This window comes from Aricia agestis, chromosome 8, assembly GCF_905147365.1.
Source record: "Aricia agestis chromosome 8, ilAriAges1.1, whole genome shotgun sequence".
Taxonomy (NCBI): domain Eukaryota; kingdom Metazoa; phylum Arthropoda; class Insecta; order Lepidoptera; family Lycaenidae; genus Aricia; species Aricia agestis.
The window spans coordinates 14346767-14367305 of NC_056413.1; the positions used below are offsets into that span (position 1 = coordinate 14346767).

Genomic DNA, 20539 nt, shown 5'->3' on the forward strand with positions numbered 1-20539 from the left:
ATCATTACCGGTTTAAGCGCGTCGTACACGGTTACGGTTTTTTGGCATGTTGAGAGCGCAAGGTCGCGTCATGAAAAAAGGGGAGGGGGCAAAATCTATACTAATAATATTATAAAGTAGAAGAGTTTGTTAGTTTGTTTGAACACGCTAATCTCAGGAACTACTGGTCCGATTTGAAAAAATATTTAGTGTTAAATAGCCCATTTATCGAGAAAGGTTATAGGCTATATTTTATTACGCTAATACTAATAAGAGCGAAGAAATAGAGGAAAGTATGGAAAAAACGGTGGGAAATTATTTAAAAGGGCTTATTTGAACGCGCTAGTCTCAGGAACTACTAGTCCGATTTGAAAAATTATTTCAGTTTTAGATAGCCCATTTATTGAGGAAGGCTATAGGCTATATTTTATCGCGCTAAGTGTAACAGGAGCGTAGAGCATATATACGTTATTCTGATGTATAAACTATTTAATTGTAAAGTTTCATTAAAATCCATTTAGTAGTTTTTGCGTGAAAGAGTAACAAACATCCTTACATACATCCATACATAATATATCCACTAGCTATGTGACCGAGCTTTTCTCGGTATTCGATAAAACACGCATAAAATGACATTTTCCAAAAATAATTTCTATTTAGATCGATTTATCGCCCCCGAAACCCCCTATATATTAAAGTTCATGAAAATCGTTGGAGCCGATTTCGAGATTCCAATTATATATTTATATATATACAAGAATTGCTCGTTTAAAGATATAAGATACACACATACAAACTTTCGGCTTCATAACATTAGTAGGATTATTTAATATTAAAAATCTGCAGAGTTTGTTTGTTTGAACTCGCTAATCTCAGGAACTACTACTGGTCCGATTTGAAGAATTCTTTCAGTTTTAGATAGCTCATTTATCGAGGAAAGCTATAATAGGCTATTTATTATATTATCATTTATCACGCTAAGACTATAGGAGCGAAGAAACAGAGGAAATTGTGAAAAAGACGGGGAAAATTATTTGAAAGGGCTTATCTCATGAACTACTGGAGCAATTTTTATGTTATTTAGCACAGATAAAAAGTGGACCACGTGAAGGATCATAGGCTATTTTTTGTGGGCTAATTTGTCTGGGAAATTCCTAATTAACGTGGGTGAAGCCGCGCGGAACGTCTAGTTGTATGATATTTATTATATACCTCGCCTGCCAGAGTGTAGATAGAATGATAGAAAGTGAAAACGAAACAACGGGAGCGAAATACACGTTGAACATAATAATAATTCCTGTTATTATATACAATGTGTCCCGAGTCCCGACACCAATAACTCAGGTCAACAAAATCGAAAAAAAAATTGTTGCCTGCAAACTAATAGCAGTTTCTATAAGAGTTTTGTGTGCACGATGTATGTTTCTATGAAGATTTCTTTCTATCAGCTCAGATTTTTAAAATATTTCATTCCAAAGTTTAAAAAATCTCGCATTTTAACCCATTTCAGAATCACATTGCAGTTGAAAGTATTCATTTTTATTAGTTTTGTAATATGTATGCCAGAGGGAGACACTTCTTATTGAGAATGTAACTTGTTTCAATGAGTTATGACTAATTTCCCCAATGTTATGACGGTTTTCAAAATGCTTTACCTAGCTACTACGTGGAGTAACAATTTTTGTATGAAAAAATAAAGGTTAGTTTACAACTCTCTTTTAATAAAAAAATATAATATGCAATTTAAATTGAGATCTAAATAATAGATATTGTGTATATTTACTAAACATATTTTATCAAAACTCATGAAAATAAATTATTTCAATAGTAAATTTGTAAAGCGATTCTGAAATAGACTAAAATTCGAGATTCTTGAAACTTTGGAATGAAATATCTTAAAAACATCAGGACACAAAGTTCTTACAGAAACAGCTTTTAGTTTTCAGGCACCAAATTTATTGTTGACGAGCCTTGTGCATGGCATATTTTATTGACAAAATCTCTCACATTTTTCTGTCTCTCAAGGTTGTATAATGGTAGCTATTTTATTTTTTCATGGGCTCATATATATGAATGGATGTATGTATGGATGCTTTTTACTCTTTCACTAAACTACTAAACTACTAAATGGATTTTAATGAAACTTTACAATAATTATACAGTTTATACATCAGAATAACGTATATATGCTACAATTTTAACCGACTTTCAAAATGGGGAGGTGTTATGTTCGCTTTTATGTTCATCGATTACTCCGCCGTTTGTTAACCGATTTTCAAAAGTTTTCTTTTGGTGTCTCATCCCAATTTGGTGCTGTATTGACAAAAGAGGTGACCCGATGAAGGGATCCATAAGTAATTGAAGAAACTCCTCAAAATTTATATGGGAACATGACGTGGTGACTTCGGACCACTTTTTATTTTTTGCGGGAAAATGTAAAATTCCTAATTTACGCGGGCGAAGCCGCGCGGGACTTCTTGTGAGTATATATTTTTGCCTGTTGCATTACTGTCGCAAAATACAAAATCACCCCACCGGATTGAAACCCGTTGTTTTATTATCCACCTCACAACGAAATTCCTATTCTTTACTCAGTGTTTTATTTATTCGAACAGTATAAATAAACAAACGCGATTTGAGAGACTGAAAGCTTTCCCAAGTCCAACAGCGCTTCGCCTAATTTAGTTGTCCAAGCTGGATTTCTAACAGCCATTTATGCAAGGAAATTTACATATCGAAGCTCACAAGCTATTGAAAGTGTCTTGAGTTTTTGGGTCAGCCATGGAACGCGACCCAGCACGACAGAGTGAATAATAGTAACTCAAATATCTTCATAATATATGTTTTTAAGTAAAACTTGTTTAGGCGCGTTGTGACTAAAATTTCAAGGTCATCAAAAAGAGCGTCAAAACTATATATACTTCATAGAGTTAATATACCTAATGGAACAGAGGAACAATCTCGAGCTGTCAAACGAAACCGAAATTGGTTTCATCTGTGTGTAAAAATATGTGTACGTATACACTTACACAAGCATGATTGAACATGATTTCTATGAGATTAAATTGTCAACGTGCGGCACGTGCCGACTGGACGTCAAAAAAAAAAAGCTGCTGTCATGTATCACACGTCTCTTTTTACCACGCAGTGTTACTGATAGTGACATCTCTCTTGCTCAGGCCTTTGTTTCTCTATTCCGCTTGGTATATTAACTTAATGATATACTTACCGTACTAAATAATATTGCGTCACGAAGCTGTCACGATTTTAGATAGATTATCTCACTTACGGCCGTTCCTAATATTTGATCTATCTCTGGTTTTGCCCTACTAGAGATAAGAATAGCTCACATTAGACATTAGAGACATATATTTTATGTCAATTATGAGCTATTCCTATCTCTAGTAGGGCAAAACCAGAGATAGATCAAATATTGGGAACGGCCGTTAAAAAAGAGTACACGCTCTTTTTACATGAGATAATAATTGTTAAAAGGGCTACACCGTAAAAAGTTTGGAAATCCCTGGTACAGGTAATAAAAATTATACGATTTTATTCAGGGCGAGCAGTGTGACAAAAAGGTATTACCTTTATCGTTCCCTTAATCTAAATGACCACCAATCTTTGCGTTTTACACGAAAAATAAATTATAGCCATTGACCTGACTGACCGAAAAGTATTCTTAACAGTTCGCATTCATAATTTGTTCGCATTATAATGACTTGGTACGACCACCTTTACCTTCCGACCAGAAATTATAATACGAATAATTACAAATTATGCCTAATTGTTTAATATTAAAGTTCGAGTTAGTAGCGGTCAAAAAGCTTTGCAGTAAAAGATGTACATTATAGATACTCTACTGTTTCTATGAATTTCTATGAAATTTCTTTCATATTTGTACATGAAGCTAGCTAGGGAATAACATAACATAGTGTCAATGCGACACGTTTGCTTAAAGTTTTATAATAACTTGTTAATTATTTTTTACAATCACTTATCACTATAATGTACTCGGCGAAACATGGCGGTAGCGGTCATTGACTCCCTTGTCATTTTTTATACAAAGCCGTAATTGACAACATCTGACACTTCAATGATTGTCAATCGCGGTTTTTATAGAAAAAGACAAGTTTTTGACGGGGAGTATCATTGTTATTTTCCACCTTTTTGGTAAATGTGGCCCCGTGCGAGTTTCTTACGCCGGTTCTTCTCGGCGGGGTAGTTCCCGAACCGGTGGTAGGCCTCAATACATATAGACACGACGTTCTAAAAGTATTAACTATGTTAACCTATTTAGAAATAAATAGTTTGATTTGATTTTTGATTTTGGAGTCAATGACCGCTACCGCCATGTTTCACCGAGTACAGTATAGTGACCTATCAGAGAAATAGATTCATAGGTAGATGGCAGAGTGCAGACCTACGTTATTGGGACGCGTTAAATCACGTTAGTATTTGCCGCCATCTGTCAGCAGCTTGGTTTTACATAGCCCGACAGAATTACGTAGGTCCGCCATTTGCTTGTCAATAATTTTCTCTGATAGTAGGTACCTTTAGTTTCCTTGACTTAACACTATTGATCATAAACATAGAATTAGAACTACTTAGAGTATTTTGATATCGTACATCATAAACGTAAGTCGCAATTTAGCGAATTCTAAAGTGCTATTGCGTGCTCAATCCAATGAGAAATATTATGGTAATAATCTACAATTAAGATTTATTAGATTAGCCGTAAACCACTACATAATTTAATGCTTTAAAGGCCGGCAATGCACCTGCAGCTCTTCTGATGCTGCGAGTGTCCATGGGCGACGGTAGTTGCTTTCCATCAGGTGACCCGTTTGCTCGTTTGCCCCCTTATTTCATAAAAAAAATAATGAATAGGCTAAAACTTGAATGCATTTATTTTTAGAACTGTATTAAAATATAATCCATTGTTATTAATTTTGAAATCATCATTATCTACGGTAATTTTTATAAAGCACCTGTACCTATTATAAAAACATAAGGCACTTTTAATAGAGTTTATTCCATATTTGTAAGTATACGTATTAGTGATGTAACGAATGTTGGATTTTTCACATTCGCGAACGCGAATGCGATTGCGAATATTTATCTTCAACATTCGCGAATGCGAATGCGAATATTTTAAAATTAAAAAAAAAGCGCGCGTAAAATGTTCGACAGGTTTGACGTTTCGTGTCGGCCATCTTTAAATTGAAAATTCGGCTATGGCCGAACCGATATTGCTTATAGTCTGTCAAGAAAGTGAAGAAATTAAAAAGTGGCAACATCGTAGTGTCACCCCTTTTTTCTTAGATTGATTTGAAAGGGAAGACACTACGATGTTGCCACTTTTTAATTTCTTCACTTTCTTGACAGACTATAATTGAATGAATTTAGTCACAGAAAGTTCATTCTAAAAGTTTTATTTTGTTTTGAGGTTAGTTTTATGTTTTATGTTTCAAGTACCTAATTGTTTAGTTTTTTAGTAAATAGAAATTGTAAACTTTATTTTAAAATGATAGTAAAGTAATAATATACTACTAAATGAATGAAAACCTTACATAGTATACCAACAAGGCTGATTAATGTTAGATTTGATAAGATCTCTGAAGTTATTTTTTCATAAATAACTAATGAGGCTTTAATTAAGAATGTAGAAGTATGATTTAATAAAAAAATGTAAGTGTTATCTATTGTATTATTATATTATTTCAAATGCATGCATATAATAATTTCCTTTTTGATTATTAAAACATTCGCTAAATATTCGCATAATTTTTGCGAATGCGAATGCGAATATCCGTTACATCACTAATACGTATATATACCTAGCATAGCAAACATAGCCTAGCAAACGTAGGATTATAATTATTATTAGGTTGGCGCTTATAAATTAGATCAAGGTATCTACGCTGATTAAATCTCGCAAAAAATTCCCTCGTAGTCGTAAATAATTTTAATCTTTCTCAGAAATTGGGGTATTAATTCTCTTTAATTAACAAAAATGTACAAAGCAAGGTGTTAGAGTTGGATGAATATCTTGTAATTAATAATTACATTATAGGCTAGAATTTTGTAAGAAAAATCCCACACACCTGGCAACTTGACGCGTCAGCCAACTCGTGTGATGAAGAGGATATAAACTAAGTACGTAACAAATAAAATATTTTCTTAACCCGGCGACAATGACGCCGGGTCATATTAACCCGAGCCATGTTTAATTGTATATATTTTGTCTTTGCGCCAATCGAGATACAACCCCCTTTCATCCGCCTAGCTGTTACGGCTAGAGCCATACCTCGTGTGCAGCAAGATACTTGCGCGTCAAGTTAAAACGGGTCATTATGACCCGGCGTCATCGTCGGTGTAGTATTTTCGTGACTCACTTTTATTAGTATTAAAATAATGTTTTGCCTAATTTTTTTAAGTTTAAAAAAAAAGTGATTGACAAATAGCCCAGAAAGGATTTAAGATTTGTTACAAGAGTTAGACTTTGAAGAAGACGAGTCTCAAGCTGCTTTGGGCATTGAACTTGTAGACCACGTATCTTGGTAAAAGTGAAAAAATTCCTGGTACTTACAAAAGATGTGAAGTCTGTTCATCTAAAAAAAAAAACACTTCACACATGCCCAGCATGTCCAATTTTTATGTGCTAGAGCATGATTACATATTGTGATAACTGTAGTAGTTCTATAACTCTGAATGAGTAAGTAGAAGACTGATTTCTTTTTACTTCATAGGTAAGAAAATTTTGCAAAAATATAAAATTAACGTACACGTTAAGTTTTCAAGATTGATTTTGTGTCTGCCGTGAAGAAAGCCAAGAAACAAAAATATTTTTTATATAACACAGGGTTTTTTTTTATTTACTTAAGTCCCCTTTTTAAATAAATTATAAACAAAATTGTGGTAGTTTACTTAGTTTCAATAAAAATGTATATACAAAGTTCGGGTCAAAATGACCCGACGTCATAATCCATGTAATTATTTTCACGTCTTTGAGCCGGGTTAAATATATAGGCATTATTAAGTTTAAGGGCCATCCGCCCATACCTCATGGCCATGCCTCAGCGACGTGGCCAGTGACGTTACCATGGCAACGTCTGGCGTCTCTACGTCGCCGTCGCCTATAATATAATCATCAGGTACTTAATTGAACATTTTTTCAAGGTATTTTCTTAAATCTTCATAGAATTTAACCACCGAGTAAAAACAAAGAATTTAGGATAATTCCTAAATTCTTTGTTTTTACTCGGTGGTTAAAAATAAAACCTATTAAGGTATAAAATAGATATTAGGTATATAAGACTAATAGGAATATAATAATACAGTACTTACCTATTTCTTGTCAGAGAAAAACTACACTACAATCGTAAGTTTCGGTGGTTATAACTTATAAGTAGGTTAATTTAAACAACGTGAAATGAGATAATATATAATATGATCTACATAGTTAAAGTACACGAACTAATATAAAAATATAAGTAATAGGTACCTATTTAGGTATCTCATCATCTTCTATTAAAATAAGTATAGGTATTATCTAGTTTTATGATATTGTTTCTTTTTAAGGTTTTATTTTAAGGTTTCATTAAATTATCATAGTGTAATGATGAATTTAATTAACATGATATTATTTTCAGTGTATCAAAAAAGCGGAACTAGGTAAGTGATCAATGTAGACTGAATGCAAAACTAGTGCGCGGGCTTTGCCTTACACGAATGCACGAAAAAAAAAACAAAATATTAACATGATTCCAAATTCAAAATTCCAAAAAAGTTGACACTTGACATACTACTGACAACTATCGAATTTAAAAAAGTTACTTATTCTAAGTTTAAGCATCATTGAATTAAATTCAGAATGAATAAAAAATAAGATTATGGAGATCGGCGTTGATTAGTACTGCGCACGAAAGCAGCTTTACAAAGCTTTATAGTTTTAGATTAGTACACGTTTGCTACACTGTTCACTTGTTTTTTAATTAGTTTTGTTTTCTAGAATTTCTAGCTATACTGACTACGGATAGAAGAATTAACGAAGTTTTTACGTGACAGAATTACTAATAGATAATATCAATGATATTCTACTTATACAGATCTGTTACGTCCATACTATTTTCCGGCTTAAATCTCTTCCGAACAATTTTCAAATTCAAAATTGCAAACATTGACAAATTTGACAGATAAGTGAAACAAAAGATACGAAAAACCATATTACATAAAAGAGACAGTTCTATTTTTAAGCGTCGAATCGTATCGCTGTCTCTTTCTTCGCCTGAGCTATGACGAAAATTCGATTTTTTCCAGATTGTTCGAAAAAATTATTGAAAATGTAAATAATCGAGGTATTTATATCAATCAAGACATGTGATAAGAGATTCCATGTGTTTTGTTTTTTTTTGAGTCATAATTGGTACATTTTCGAAACGCGCACGACGTAATTTTCAATTTAATTAGGTAAGACAAGACGCGGCACGTTCGTGACTGCGCTCGATGCAGACTAAACAACAGACGGCCCAATTGGGTCGTATTTGAATCTTCACAACGCGCGCGGTAGTAACATAATATCTGCTTTGAGTATTTCATCATTGGATAATATTATATTACTTAATGAAATTTCATCTTTAATAATTTGTCTTTTGTTTCATTGTATAATAGCAAATTAAAAATAAAACCTATCTGATAAGTTATAACGTATGGAATTTTAAACTTAATTTTGTCGCGGAGCACTTTTCATAGGCGGGTCCACCATGAAGCTAATACAGAGCTTTGTTACGTGTGTTTGCTACGAAGCTTTGTTTTAGCCTCGTGGAGTCCACACAGAGCGAGCAGCCTCGCGAGGCAATCCACTCGCGCGGCAAATATCTCGTTGCCTTGCGTTCCTTGCGATGCTGCCTGCAAACGACTGAGCAAATCAAAAGACCGTGGTGGCGACTGGCGACAGCTTTCCGAATGGGCGGCCTCATGGTGGTCTCGGGCAAACTTAAAGCAGCCTCCACACGTTGGCCGTGTTTGCCGAACAGAAGGGGACGGCGCTATACCAGAAAGAAAGACGCAAATAATTCAATCTCTTTTTTTAGTATAGCGCCGTCCTCTTCTGTTCGGCAAACACGGCCAACGTGTGGAGGCTGCTATACGTACGCGCGGTCTCTATTCGACTTCAAGTTAAACTGAGCGTCGATGCTGGCTCGGCGTTAGCGGCCTCTACACGTTAGCCGTGTTTGCCGAATGGAAGGGGACGGCGCTGTACCAGAAAGAAAGACGCAAATAATTCAATCTCTTTTTTAGTATAGCGCCGTCCTCTTCTGTTCGGCAAACACGGCCAACAGAGGCTGCTTCACGTATGTTTCATAGGTGAAAGCCACAACACGAAAAGCCACGCTCCATACAAAAAGGTTCGAACGGCGAACCACAGACATAGGTGGTTCCAACTCTTATAAAAGGTGATAAAAAGTTCTTATCAATCATAATTCTAAATATTTAAGTATTTATTTTTCTAAGAACTTAGGTACTTTTAAAACGCATTCCACATTCCCAAATCTTTGTCACATTCCCGTATGTACCACTCACGTTCTGATCAACTAAAATTGAACTGCAAATGACACGATAGCGAGTGACGATAAAATCGGAGGGTAGTTCGACCTAACTCCCCTCGTTCAGTTTAAAGTCACGTACTTGTGAAATTCTGATTGCCGTGTGACCTATTTGGAATATTATCATGCTGTTTAGGTACACGTACGTACCTAAAGAGCATGATAATATGACAAATATATAATATACAGTAGAAACTAGATAATGACGAAATTAATGATTTGGTTTAGTTAGTTATATTAGTAACTACAGTTTGGTTTAGTTTAATGTGGTTAAAAATGTATCAACAGCAAATTATGCCACAAATTAATGACTATATTATGTTAATAATATTGTCCCTAACTCCCTAAGCCTACCTCGTGCCTGAGTCCTAACACTATACGCCATTGTTGCAAAAATCATGCTTCTTTCACGAAAATGAAAAACTTCATTAGGGCGCCATCTTTTGACCGCTAGTTGAACTATTATACTCGTGTTTCGTCCTCGAGATTAGTATAATTAGAATATGAACACCTTGTAGTTGCGCCAGTGACTCCACTCGAAGCACTATGTTTAGAGATTATAACTCTAAAAAATACAAATAAAAAAACTTACAGTTGCTCTCTGGTATATACTCTATGGTCCGCGGCTTCCTGTTCCGGTGTCTTACCTCGGCCAACCGCCATGATTCGACTTCATTACGCGTTTAGTGCCCGTCTACTCCAAGTAATTCCGCGTTCGTACACAAAACTATTAAAAATGCCAAAAAGGTGAAATCAAGATAAATTGGAGTTAATAATCAGAAAGTTACGTAAGTTGGAAAAACATAATATATAGCGGAATCGCCATTATGGGCAACAAGATTCTTCTAGCTTCAGTTACAGCTCTTCGCCTAATTTTTCTGAGTCTACGATGGATGAATTACCAGTAGCATCGGATGGTATGCATTTATACGTAATAGCTAAGCATAACGTCCTTCGGGACATAATTTTTTTCCAGCATCCACGTGTTGCTTTGACAGGTAGAAATATTTTCAGCTTAAGTACATAAATTGGATATATTTTTACGAAATAACTTTTTTCGCGTCACAACAGTCGCTTGGCCTGTATAGACGTGGTGATTTATAACGGATTCTTGCAATGCAGCGCTTTTCAATCGCATGAAATTTAATGGAGCACGTGGTCGGTCTTCCCGACAGCAACAGCATGCAGTAGCTTATACCTATAGCCTATAACCGGTTTCTCGCGTCAGAACAGTGGATTTTCGCTGTATAGACGTGGTGTGTCCGTTTACAACGGTTTTCAGGTAATATTATGGCTATAACCGGTTCTCACGTCACAACAGTCGCTTGGACTAGTAAAGACTTGATGTTTTTACCGTTTACGACGGTTTTAACTTATTTCAGATAATATGGCTTATGATCTTATCCAAAATGTACTTCCTCAGACGTCTTACGCCTGCTTTAGCGCCTCAGTTAGAGGTGTTAATAAATTTCGATGCCTTGCTTCAGAGTAAAAAATTTACCTATACAGCCACGAAAGGGCTAGATATAAAAGCTCAAAAATGTAGTAGAAAAATTGCAAATGCCCAATAATAGCAAAATCATAGCCGCACAAAGCTCAAAGCTGAAGGTCATAATCAAAAGGGCAGTAAAATGTGACATGTCAATTAAATTTAGACAATGTGAAATAGCAACAGATTGCTGGGGGCTATTATTTGTAACAATAATGATAGCCTATACAAAGTTTATGATGGACCTAGGTCGGTTGTTGTGTGATAATCAACCCAGCAGTCTATAATATTATGTAGAAGAAACCATAAAAACTGCAAACGCAGTGCCTTATTCAAGCTCCGATTTGAAACCAAAAGCATGGAGGGTTCCTCAAATTTGTTTCAGCAAGTTCCTTATGAGGTAATTTTAAACTTCAAGGCGAGGCCCATTGCACGTAAGCAGCATATTAGCAAAAAATGCCACGCCAACAACAGCCTGCTGCGGCCAGGCCAGACCCGTGCCAAAGGACTGGTCAACCTTACTTGGGGACATCCAATCAGAACTGCATCCAGTCTAGGCCCATTATGCAGGTGCACTCACTAAATTTTATAAGCAGTGGAGTTTAATCCCCTATATTAGTATTTAGTACTTTTATTATCTTAAATAAAGAGCTACAAAAATAAATTTAATCAGTTTCTTCAACAAAAAATATTTTAAAACTTCTTCAATTTATACATGCTAGATGTAAAAGTGTTATAAGAACATGATAATTAAATTGTTAACATCAATGAGTGCTGTATAGTCATATATTATTATCCTTGTGCTGGTCATTTAATTGTGTCAAGGGTATTTCCTAAACCAATCTGGATTTGATACATTTTTGAAACGTGAAGAATAATATTAATAATAAACTATTTAAATTCAAGGATATTCACACCAACGAATACTATACTCACAATGAGATTTGCAGTGTTAAATCTGATTATAACAAAATGACTCTATCTAGCAACATTACACTTGAAGGATGCTTATTTAATATTTTTTATTTAAGTACTTATAAATTATAATTGTTCACCATTCTTCTAGATATTAAGGTTGGGTTGCACCAGAGGCGTGGTTATAGTTAAAGTTAAATATGGCGTCCAAACACCCCATATTCTCATACGACATCTGTCAATTTTTCCGGTTATAGTTAAGGTTAAAGTCAAAGTTAGTTGGTGCAATCCAGTCTAAACTTATCTCTATGTTGGCCAACAATGTATGAGATCAATGTCTTGACACTAATTGGTTTATATCATGTATATACAGCCCCATATTATTTTCAAAACTATAATGAAGTCTTTGGATCTAATGGTAACTGTCTTCGATTTATCTCGATATTTAGCTGATTGGGGCTAATTATGACGAAGGTATTAGAAACATGGATATTACACAAAAGTTACTTGTAAACCTACTGGGGTTTATTATAAACAAAGAGGTAAAAGGGTTAAATATATCCATCAAAGACAGTAAGATATTTATAATCATTAATCACAGATTAAGGTATGTTTATAATAATATGTGATTGACACATCACACAACACAACTGTAATTTAAGTTTGCAAACTGCAAAGTTAATAATTGGTTAATATATAAGTACCCTAATCTCTGTTGATTAATAGTTTCTTACTTTCAGCATTTCCAGCCATAGAATATGTATAAACTAAGTATATTAATTTAGTAGAATGTTATGACAAATAAATACATGACAAGTCTACTATATATTATAACTTAATCTGTTATGACAAGTTCACTTTTGCTGAATTTGGATTGGGGTTTAATTAGGTACATAATTTATTCAAATAACAGTATCAAAGATGACAATAACTGCGGTCTAGAAATATCTCTGACGCCTCAACTATGGGGTGCTATGGGGTAAGGTTCCAGCTGTGGAGATCAAAGGGCTAGCAGCAATTGACCTCAAGATAGAATTTCACTTTCATATAAATCATTTAAAACTTTTTCCAGCCTATTTTGCCTTCACGGTAATTTATTAAAAAAAAAATACAATAACTGATAAATTTTATTGACAATGGATACACATTGTCAATAAAATTTCTGTTAGGGAGGGTGAGTTACACTAGTATAACTCACCCTCCCTAACAGGTATATTATCCCATAGATGAAATATCACAAATATCTCTCAAGGAATGAAGTCGAATCATGGCGGTTGGCCAAGGTAAGACACCGGAACAGGAAGCCGCGGACCATAGAGTATATACCAGAGAGCAACTGTAAGTTTTTTTATTTGTATTTTTTAGAGTTATAATCTCTAAACATAGTGCTTCGAGTGGAGTCACTGGCGCAACTACAAGGTGTTCATATTCTAATTATACTAATCTCGAGGACGAAACACGAGTATAATAGTTCAACTAGCGGTCAAAAGATGGCGCCCTAATGAAGTTTTTCATTTTCGTGAAAGAAGCATGATTTTTGCAACAATGGCGTATACTGTTAGGACTCAGGCACGAGGTAGACTTAGGGAGTTAGGGACAATATTATTTAATACACTCCCAAGTTGCCACAAGCGGCCGCGAGAACAACAACAGATTTCCAAGAATCCGCGATCGAAGGATTAAAGTAAAAGACTAGATGACGCCCGCAACTCCGTTGCGCCAAAAATCATTTATCGCGCGAGAACCGTACATTTTCCCGGAATAAAAAGTATCCTATGTTCTTACCCGGGGCTCAAAGTAAATCCATACCAAATTTCAGCAAAATTGGTTCAGCGGTTTGGGCGTGAAGTGCTAAAGCTTATCTAGTTATCTAAGAAAACATCTGAAAAAGTAATTAGTAGCATCCATCAGCATAGAAAGTAAAAACTTGATAAATATTGCAATAAAATAATGAAGATGCAAAAATACTTATAATAATTACTGAAAATGCTTGTGGATTAATAAAATAAAACAAGTTCACTAAAATAAATGCTTTTATTTCATCAACCTTCTGCGATTCGCTCGATACCATCTTTACAACTTTTGTCTGTCACTATTTTTAACTAGTGTACCTCATCAGTGCAAACACTATATAAGTATTCTTTAAATAACACACAAAGACTGCACTATTAATAGTTTTCCTACTTGAAGAATCATCCTTTTGAGAACCAACACTTTGACAAGATGGTTCAAGATAAACACTATTATGGAGTACTATTATATTATGTTCTGTGCCTCAGTGTTGAATTCCTGGCAGGACTTCTCCAAGTTATCCTTACTTTTGATGCAACTTGTTGTATTCTAGTTGATGTCTTTGAAATTCTTTTTTAAAAGAGTTTTTTTTTTATTTTCTTCTCCAGGAAAAATTGTAGGTAGGTATATTATATGCCGGGTGTACAGGATTTTCAGATCTTGATTCTTGGCCAATTAAATGAGCGGTGCATAGGTATGTAAAATTTAGATGGAACTTGGAAGCCAGTTTGGATGTTTACTGAAATATTGTGTTCATCTAAATGAATTTACGGTTATAATCCACAAAATTCAGTGTTTTTACGAGTCTACACATACCTAACATTCATGGAACTTTTTAAGTACTTACGTATGTTTTACCGGCTTTTATCCATTTCTTTCGTTTTTCAATAAGCCATGGCATGTGAATACTTTTGGCAGGAAAATAGTAAAATTTTAGATCGTTCGATTTGCCTTTATTTTTCTTGTATGTATTAGAACATCCGGGAATACAACAATGCTTGGTAATACTCAAATTTCTCAAGAAATCCTTTAATTTTCCGTAGCTTGACTTGAGCTTGTCAATAAAATTTCGGCTACTCGTCACTAGTGGCAGTGTCATCGCTCTGCACGGTCCCTATACGTCATAATATATTTAAGATTTTTATTATATGATACACAATACACATATTTAATACACATCCACGACCCAGGGACGTTGAAAACTTTTTGTTCCGTCAGCGGGATTCGAACCCGCGACCCCTGGCTTGAGCTACCAACAGCCCAATAACTGAGCCACAGAGGTCGTCGAAAGTGTGGCAGTTGAGCACAAGTTTCCGATTAGCGACACAAGTTGGCAGCACCTTCGTTGCGTAAGCTCCTAATGCCGCGACCGCAGTTACAAATTATAATATTATTAATGAGCGAAATAAGAAATTAGGGTGTTTGATATTCTATTTGCCACCAGGTGCCGCTATGTAGCCTTAGGGGGCTATCGTGTTAAGGTGACGCCGCGTTAAAGTAAAATATCGTTTTGAATAATATGTTTTAGGCTGGTATGAATAGTCGGTACTTTAAAGATGCGACCCGGTCTCAAGACGCGATTCGGCTCTGTGATTAAACCAAATTTTGACTGCCAACCAATCACAGAGCCTGAACCGTGTCTTGAGACCGAGATGCATCTTGAGTACTGACTATTTATATCGGCCTTAGATCACTAATTATTTTCTATGAGAGGTCGCGGCTTCTCATAGGAATTAATTGGCAAATATAATAACAAAAACCCTCATTGACTCTAATTAAACTCATTAAATAGCAAGAACCAGACAAGTTTACATCGAGAAACTATAGGTAACTACTGCTAATTGTAGATATTAACATCTTAGCCTAGTTTTAAATATTATCAATTAAATAATTACCAACCCCTAGGCCGCATTTTGTGCGACCGTTTAGGCGCGACCTTCGTAGGCATCGTAGCATACTAAATGTAAATATGCCACGAGAGTCACGCTTTATGAGGATACACCAGGGGCGAGAGAAATTGAAAAAAGGTATTTGAAAATGTATTGCTGTCTCACCAATCTCAAGTCTCCCACCGCAGAGCGCGATAAAGAAAACACGACAAAAGTTCAAATAAAAGAACAGAAAATCTTCAATTCGTTGTCCACTGATTCCTTCTCCAAAACTTAACCGATTTAAGTACTTTTTTCATTAAGAATTAAAGCAAGGCTTGAGCTGTGTTCCTATGTTTTATTTTTTTTTTGTATATTTTAGCCAGTTTTGTTTTCTGGGTGTTTGAACACAGAGGAAAATCTGGCCATTTTTTTGGGTTTATGACGTTCTTATCTTTTTTATTAATAAAATTATGAAAAAAAAGAAAAACATAGGGACATGCAAAAAAATCATAACTCTACCGGCATTAACCAGGGAGGAAACAGGGGACAGCGTTTGTATGGAAAAACGGCGGTGTGGAATCCTCTTAAGTGGTCAGAGTATTATAATAGTAAGCAATGTATTTTAAAACGATGTAGTGATAAAATAATACACCTACCTATGTGTCCTATTTTATAACTAGCTAAAGGCTTTGAGGGCTCGAGTCGTCACACCTTAACTGACTGATGATAGAAGGTCACCGTGGGATATGCGCTTCGCTCGCCCTAATTATTAATCGTGGCATAATCAGGATTCAGGAGAACAGACGTCCAAATAGGTACTATAATTTTTATTCATTAATTTCGAATGTGTCATAGGTACCTACTGTGCTAAAAACTAGCCATCAGAGAATCAATCAATATCAGAAAATATCAATTAAAGAATCTTGTGTATGTGATCACATAAACACTGCTGACAACTCAACTGTGGCTTCTCGGAAATTGAAGAGTTCAGGGCTGTCACCGTCAACAATTATCATTCATCAGCATCATCTAGGGTTGTAAAATTCATGACAATATGGGCTACTAGATGAAATTTGTTTATCGCGCGGGAACCGTACATTTTCCCAGGTTAAAAATAATCCTATGTCCTTCCCCGGGACTCAAAGCATCTCCATACCAAATTTCAGCAGTTTGGGCGTGAAGAGGTGACAGACAGACACACTTTCGCATTTATAATATTATTTGTATGGATTGGAGACATTGATTGATAGCAGATTGAGAACTACGTAATGCGGTCGGGGTGTCAGGTCTAACTCACAGATCGCGACTAAAATTGACTTGATATTACCCGACTAAATAGCGTAGGTCCGCCATCTTCCTATGAATCAATTTATCTGATAATATAAGGTTATAATTCTATGGATAATATGATATTATATGAGACTACTTCAAAATCTACTAATTACTCTGAATACTACTCCTAAACTTAACTCAAAATTATGTATTCGTCTGATTCGTAAACGGAACGCCAAAAAAACACCAGAGGAGTTCCAAGTGCTTCGTCGGTGCAGCTAATTATAAGGTAACATAATAAGTATTGTAACTTTGTACTTTGAATTATCTATCTAAAAAGATTTTTTTTACTGTTGTTGAATTTTTTTGTAATTTTTACCATCACGGCGAAATCACAAAAATGACGTCATAATTTATAACGCTGAATATTCTACATATTATGCAGCACATCCTAATCGTAACTGACCTACCTTCACACAGTGATCAATCTAATGTTTATTTATAAGTAGTGTAAAGGGCACGTTGTTACATACTTTTGTAAAGTCACTTATTAGTTATTACCATGTTATTCATACAAAAGTCCAAAGGATTGATAGTTTGATACACATCCTCATTCCTTATATTTTGTTATCTACTTCGCAAAAAAATATCATACAAGTAGAAAATAGAGGTATTTGCCTAATTCTCATACACAAAAAATTTATATGTGCCAAATAAAATCATAGAAAGCATTAAACATGTAAATAATGTAAGATTTACTTCATAACTTCTACAAAAAGGACTCCAATGTCAAGACGGACATTAACCCAACTTATAAATAGTAGCAGCAACCCTCGTATCCGTATATCTATGATAGTGTGCGCTGTGCTCAATGTTCCATACCAGTGCCTCATCACCACTCGAGCTAGATACCCGATTGAGTTATCATTTTAACCGTTTGTTTCATGTATTTGTTACTAGCGTCAGTATTTATAAAGCAATTGATGGAAAGTGAACTGAAAAGTATAATGTTTAAGGACATGTTTCGGAAATAGTGAATTTGTGACAGTGACAACAGTGTAAAAATACTTTTAAACTATTTATTCTACGAATAATAAAAACTAAGGAAGACTAACTCCGTTAAAAAAACATGCTCCAAAATACTTGTCAAAAAAGTGTATCTTAGGTACACATTTCAATACATTTGCAATATTTAGGTGACCTCGAGCGGTACTAGGCAGACGTTACATGACAGTTCGAAAGGAACCAAATTTAAAACGGTAATAGTATGGGAGTTACGTTTCCTTAGTTTTTATTATTTGTAGTATTTAATACTGATTTGTTGATGTAATAATACAATTAGAACAAAGAATCACATAGGTATAATTTAAGCATTTATAAAGGTTGTCGAATAGGAATTAGTCTTTCAGTTGGCATGAGCTTAACAATACAATCAGTGCAGTAGTCTGTACCAGCATTGTCTGTCCATCGGGCCCCCAAAAATCCTATCTTTTGACACCCAACACACATGGTCTTCGACTGGTACACTGGACATTGCTCATCCAGCATACGCTGCTCCTTTGCTGCTTTGAGCATTTCTATAACATCCTTGCTTTCAATCTTGGTATCCAAACATGAACTACTTTGGGGTTCGCTGTCATAGGGATCTTCCATTTTAACTGGCACGTGAAGTTGAGGAAAGAAAGTAGATTTTTTGTAAAACATTGATTTACTCCTGTCTCGCGCTACATTTTTAGGCGCTCTGCCAGGAATCGGCATGCCAGCTTTAGCAAGTTTTGCAAAATATTTCTGGATTCTGCTCGCTACTTGCATTGGAGTTCGAGTTCCGAGAGCTTCAGAAATTTTTTTATACCTTCTCAACTCGACGGGTTCCTCTGGGTACATTTCTAACAATTCCTCCAGCCTTTTCTGTTCCTCACAGGACCACAATTGGTTAAACGTATCAGGTTTACTATTATTAAAGATCCGGCCTCTAACTTTAATGCTATAGTCAAATTCTTCTTTTGTCAATTTAGTGTCCAATGAATTATTTTTGCTCGGTGAAGTATCAATATTGTATTTACTCCATTCTATTTTAGGTAAATCGTCGACATCTTGGCGCGGCGGAAAATTAACATTTCCACTCTTTAAACTGTCTACAAACCCTAGAGGATCTTCTAAAGCTTTGCTCTCGGCATGGGAAATTTCTTCAATGTCTTTCAGGGCCTGCATTTTTTGTGCCTCAAGCTTCACGATATATTTTAATAAATCACAGTAATCTGTGTTACTTCTTAGTGCTAGGGGATCAGTTTCGAAAGCGAATTCTCCGTCCGCCTCGGGAATGGGAGACTCGGGGTTATCCATTATTACCTACAGAAAAATAGAGAATAATTAAGGAAACGCCAAAATGCTATCGAGTGTAAAATTACCCGAGAGTCCAAAGAGATTAGGCGTAAAGATTAAGAATAAGTTCCACATTGTACACAACAAGAAATACAAACCTGAATATAGAAGCAGTTCACTGGAGGGAGGGAATAATAATCGGTAAGTAGGATTTATTGTTTCAAAAACTGTTCATAACGTTAGGTTAATGTTCTCATTATATTATAATCAATTAAAAAGCAAAAAAACTCTGTAGGTACCTCTGTAGTTTTGTTTTGACTTTTGTGTGAAAATTTTGACACTAAATTCGACGAACACCTCTTTTTGACACTGACATTACGCAATGTTGCTAGTTTTTAAATCACAATCAATCTTTTAACACAGTTTTAATTGTATTGATTATAATATGTAATAAAATATGTCTGCAAATAAATGATGGGTAATTTGAATTCTGCAGTCTCATATTGTTAAGTTGCTAGAAATTGAAGCCTTAAAAATTATGCTACTTAAAATAGCGCCATCTATCAACTATGCATGATACTAGTTGAACATGAAGACAGCGACATCGACAGAAATTGTGTACTAGTTGTTCTTAAAAGCTACAATAGATGGCATTAATAGTGCAATGTGCGGCTAAGGGGAGACTGATTGAAAGAGAGTTGTCTCTGCGAAATATGTTTAATAACTGACTTAAGAACTAATTACATTATCTTATATAGCTAATAGCAGGGAGGTGAGCCGCACACTACACCTCCCCCGTTTTTTTGAAAAAAAAAAAAAAAAAACAACTTTTTTTTTACTAAATACTACTCTATTACACTTTTAACTCTGTTATTTATTACTATTATTTACTCTACTATTATATAATACGAACCATTTCATAACAATAAGGTATAAATATCAAAAACTTTAACTTTGTATTTTTTTTCTTATCTCTAACTTTTCTTAATCTAAATTATTACAATAAATACAAATCTGTATACTCTATATTATATCTGTTTATTTGAAGAAAATATTTTTAATAAAAAAAATTACATACATTTTTTTTTTACTTCAGAGAGGGGTGGTTGACGATGTACTTAATTTTTAACAAAAATTTAAAAATAATACTTTTCTCATGGTTACTTTGCTTTTTTTTATGCTTTTTAAAATGTAAATTCTAAACCTCTTTGGCTCAATATTTTATGAAACTCTATAAAACCTCTTTCGGTAACACACCAAATTCTTTTTTTTTTATCATTCAAAAATTCATT

At 34.8% G+C, this 20539-nt stretch overlaps 1 protein-coding gene across 1 annotated transcript; it reads right to left on the reverse strand.

Annotated features, from left to right (window-relative positions):
• Positions 1 to 495: 495 nt before the first annotated feature.
• On the reverse strand, positions 496 to 19578 carry LOC121729662 (ZZ-type zinc finger-containing protein 3). The gene is made up of 3 exons (XM_042118242.1): positions 19406 to 19578; positions 18300 to 19274; positions 496 to 510 (listed from the first exon to the last, which is right to left on the reverse strand). Exon 2 carries the CDS (start codon positions 19266 to 19268, stop codon positions 18300 to 18302), a length of 969 nt encoding a protein of 322 aa, XP_041974176.1. The 5' UTR covers positions 19269 to 19274; positions 19406 to 19578; the 3' UTR covers positions 496 to 510.
• Positions 19579 to 20539: the final 961 nt, after the last annotated feature.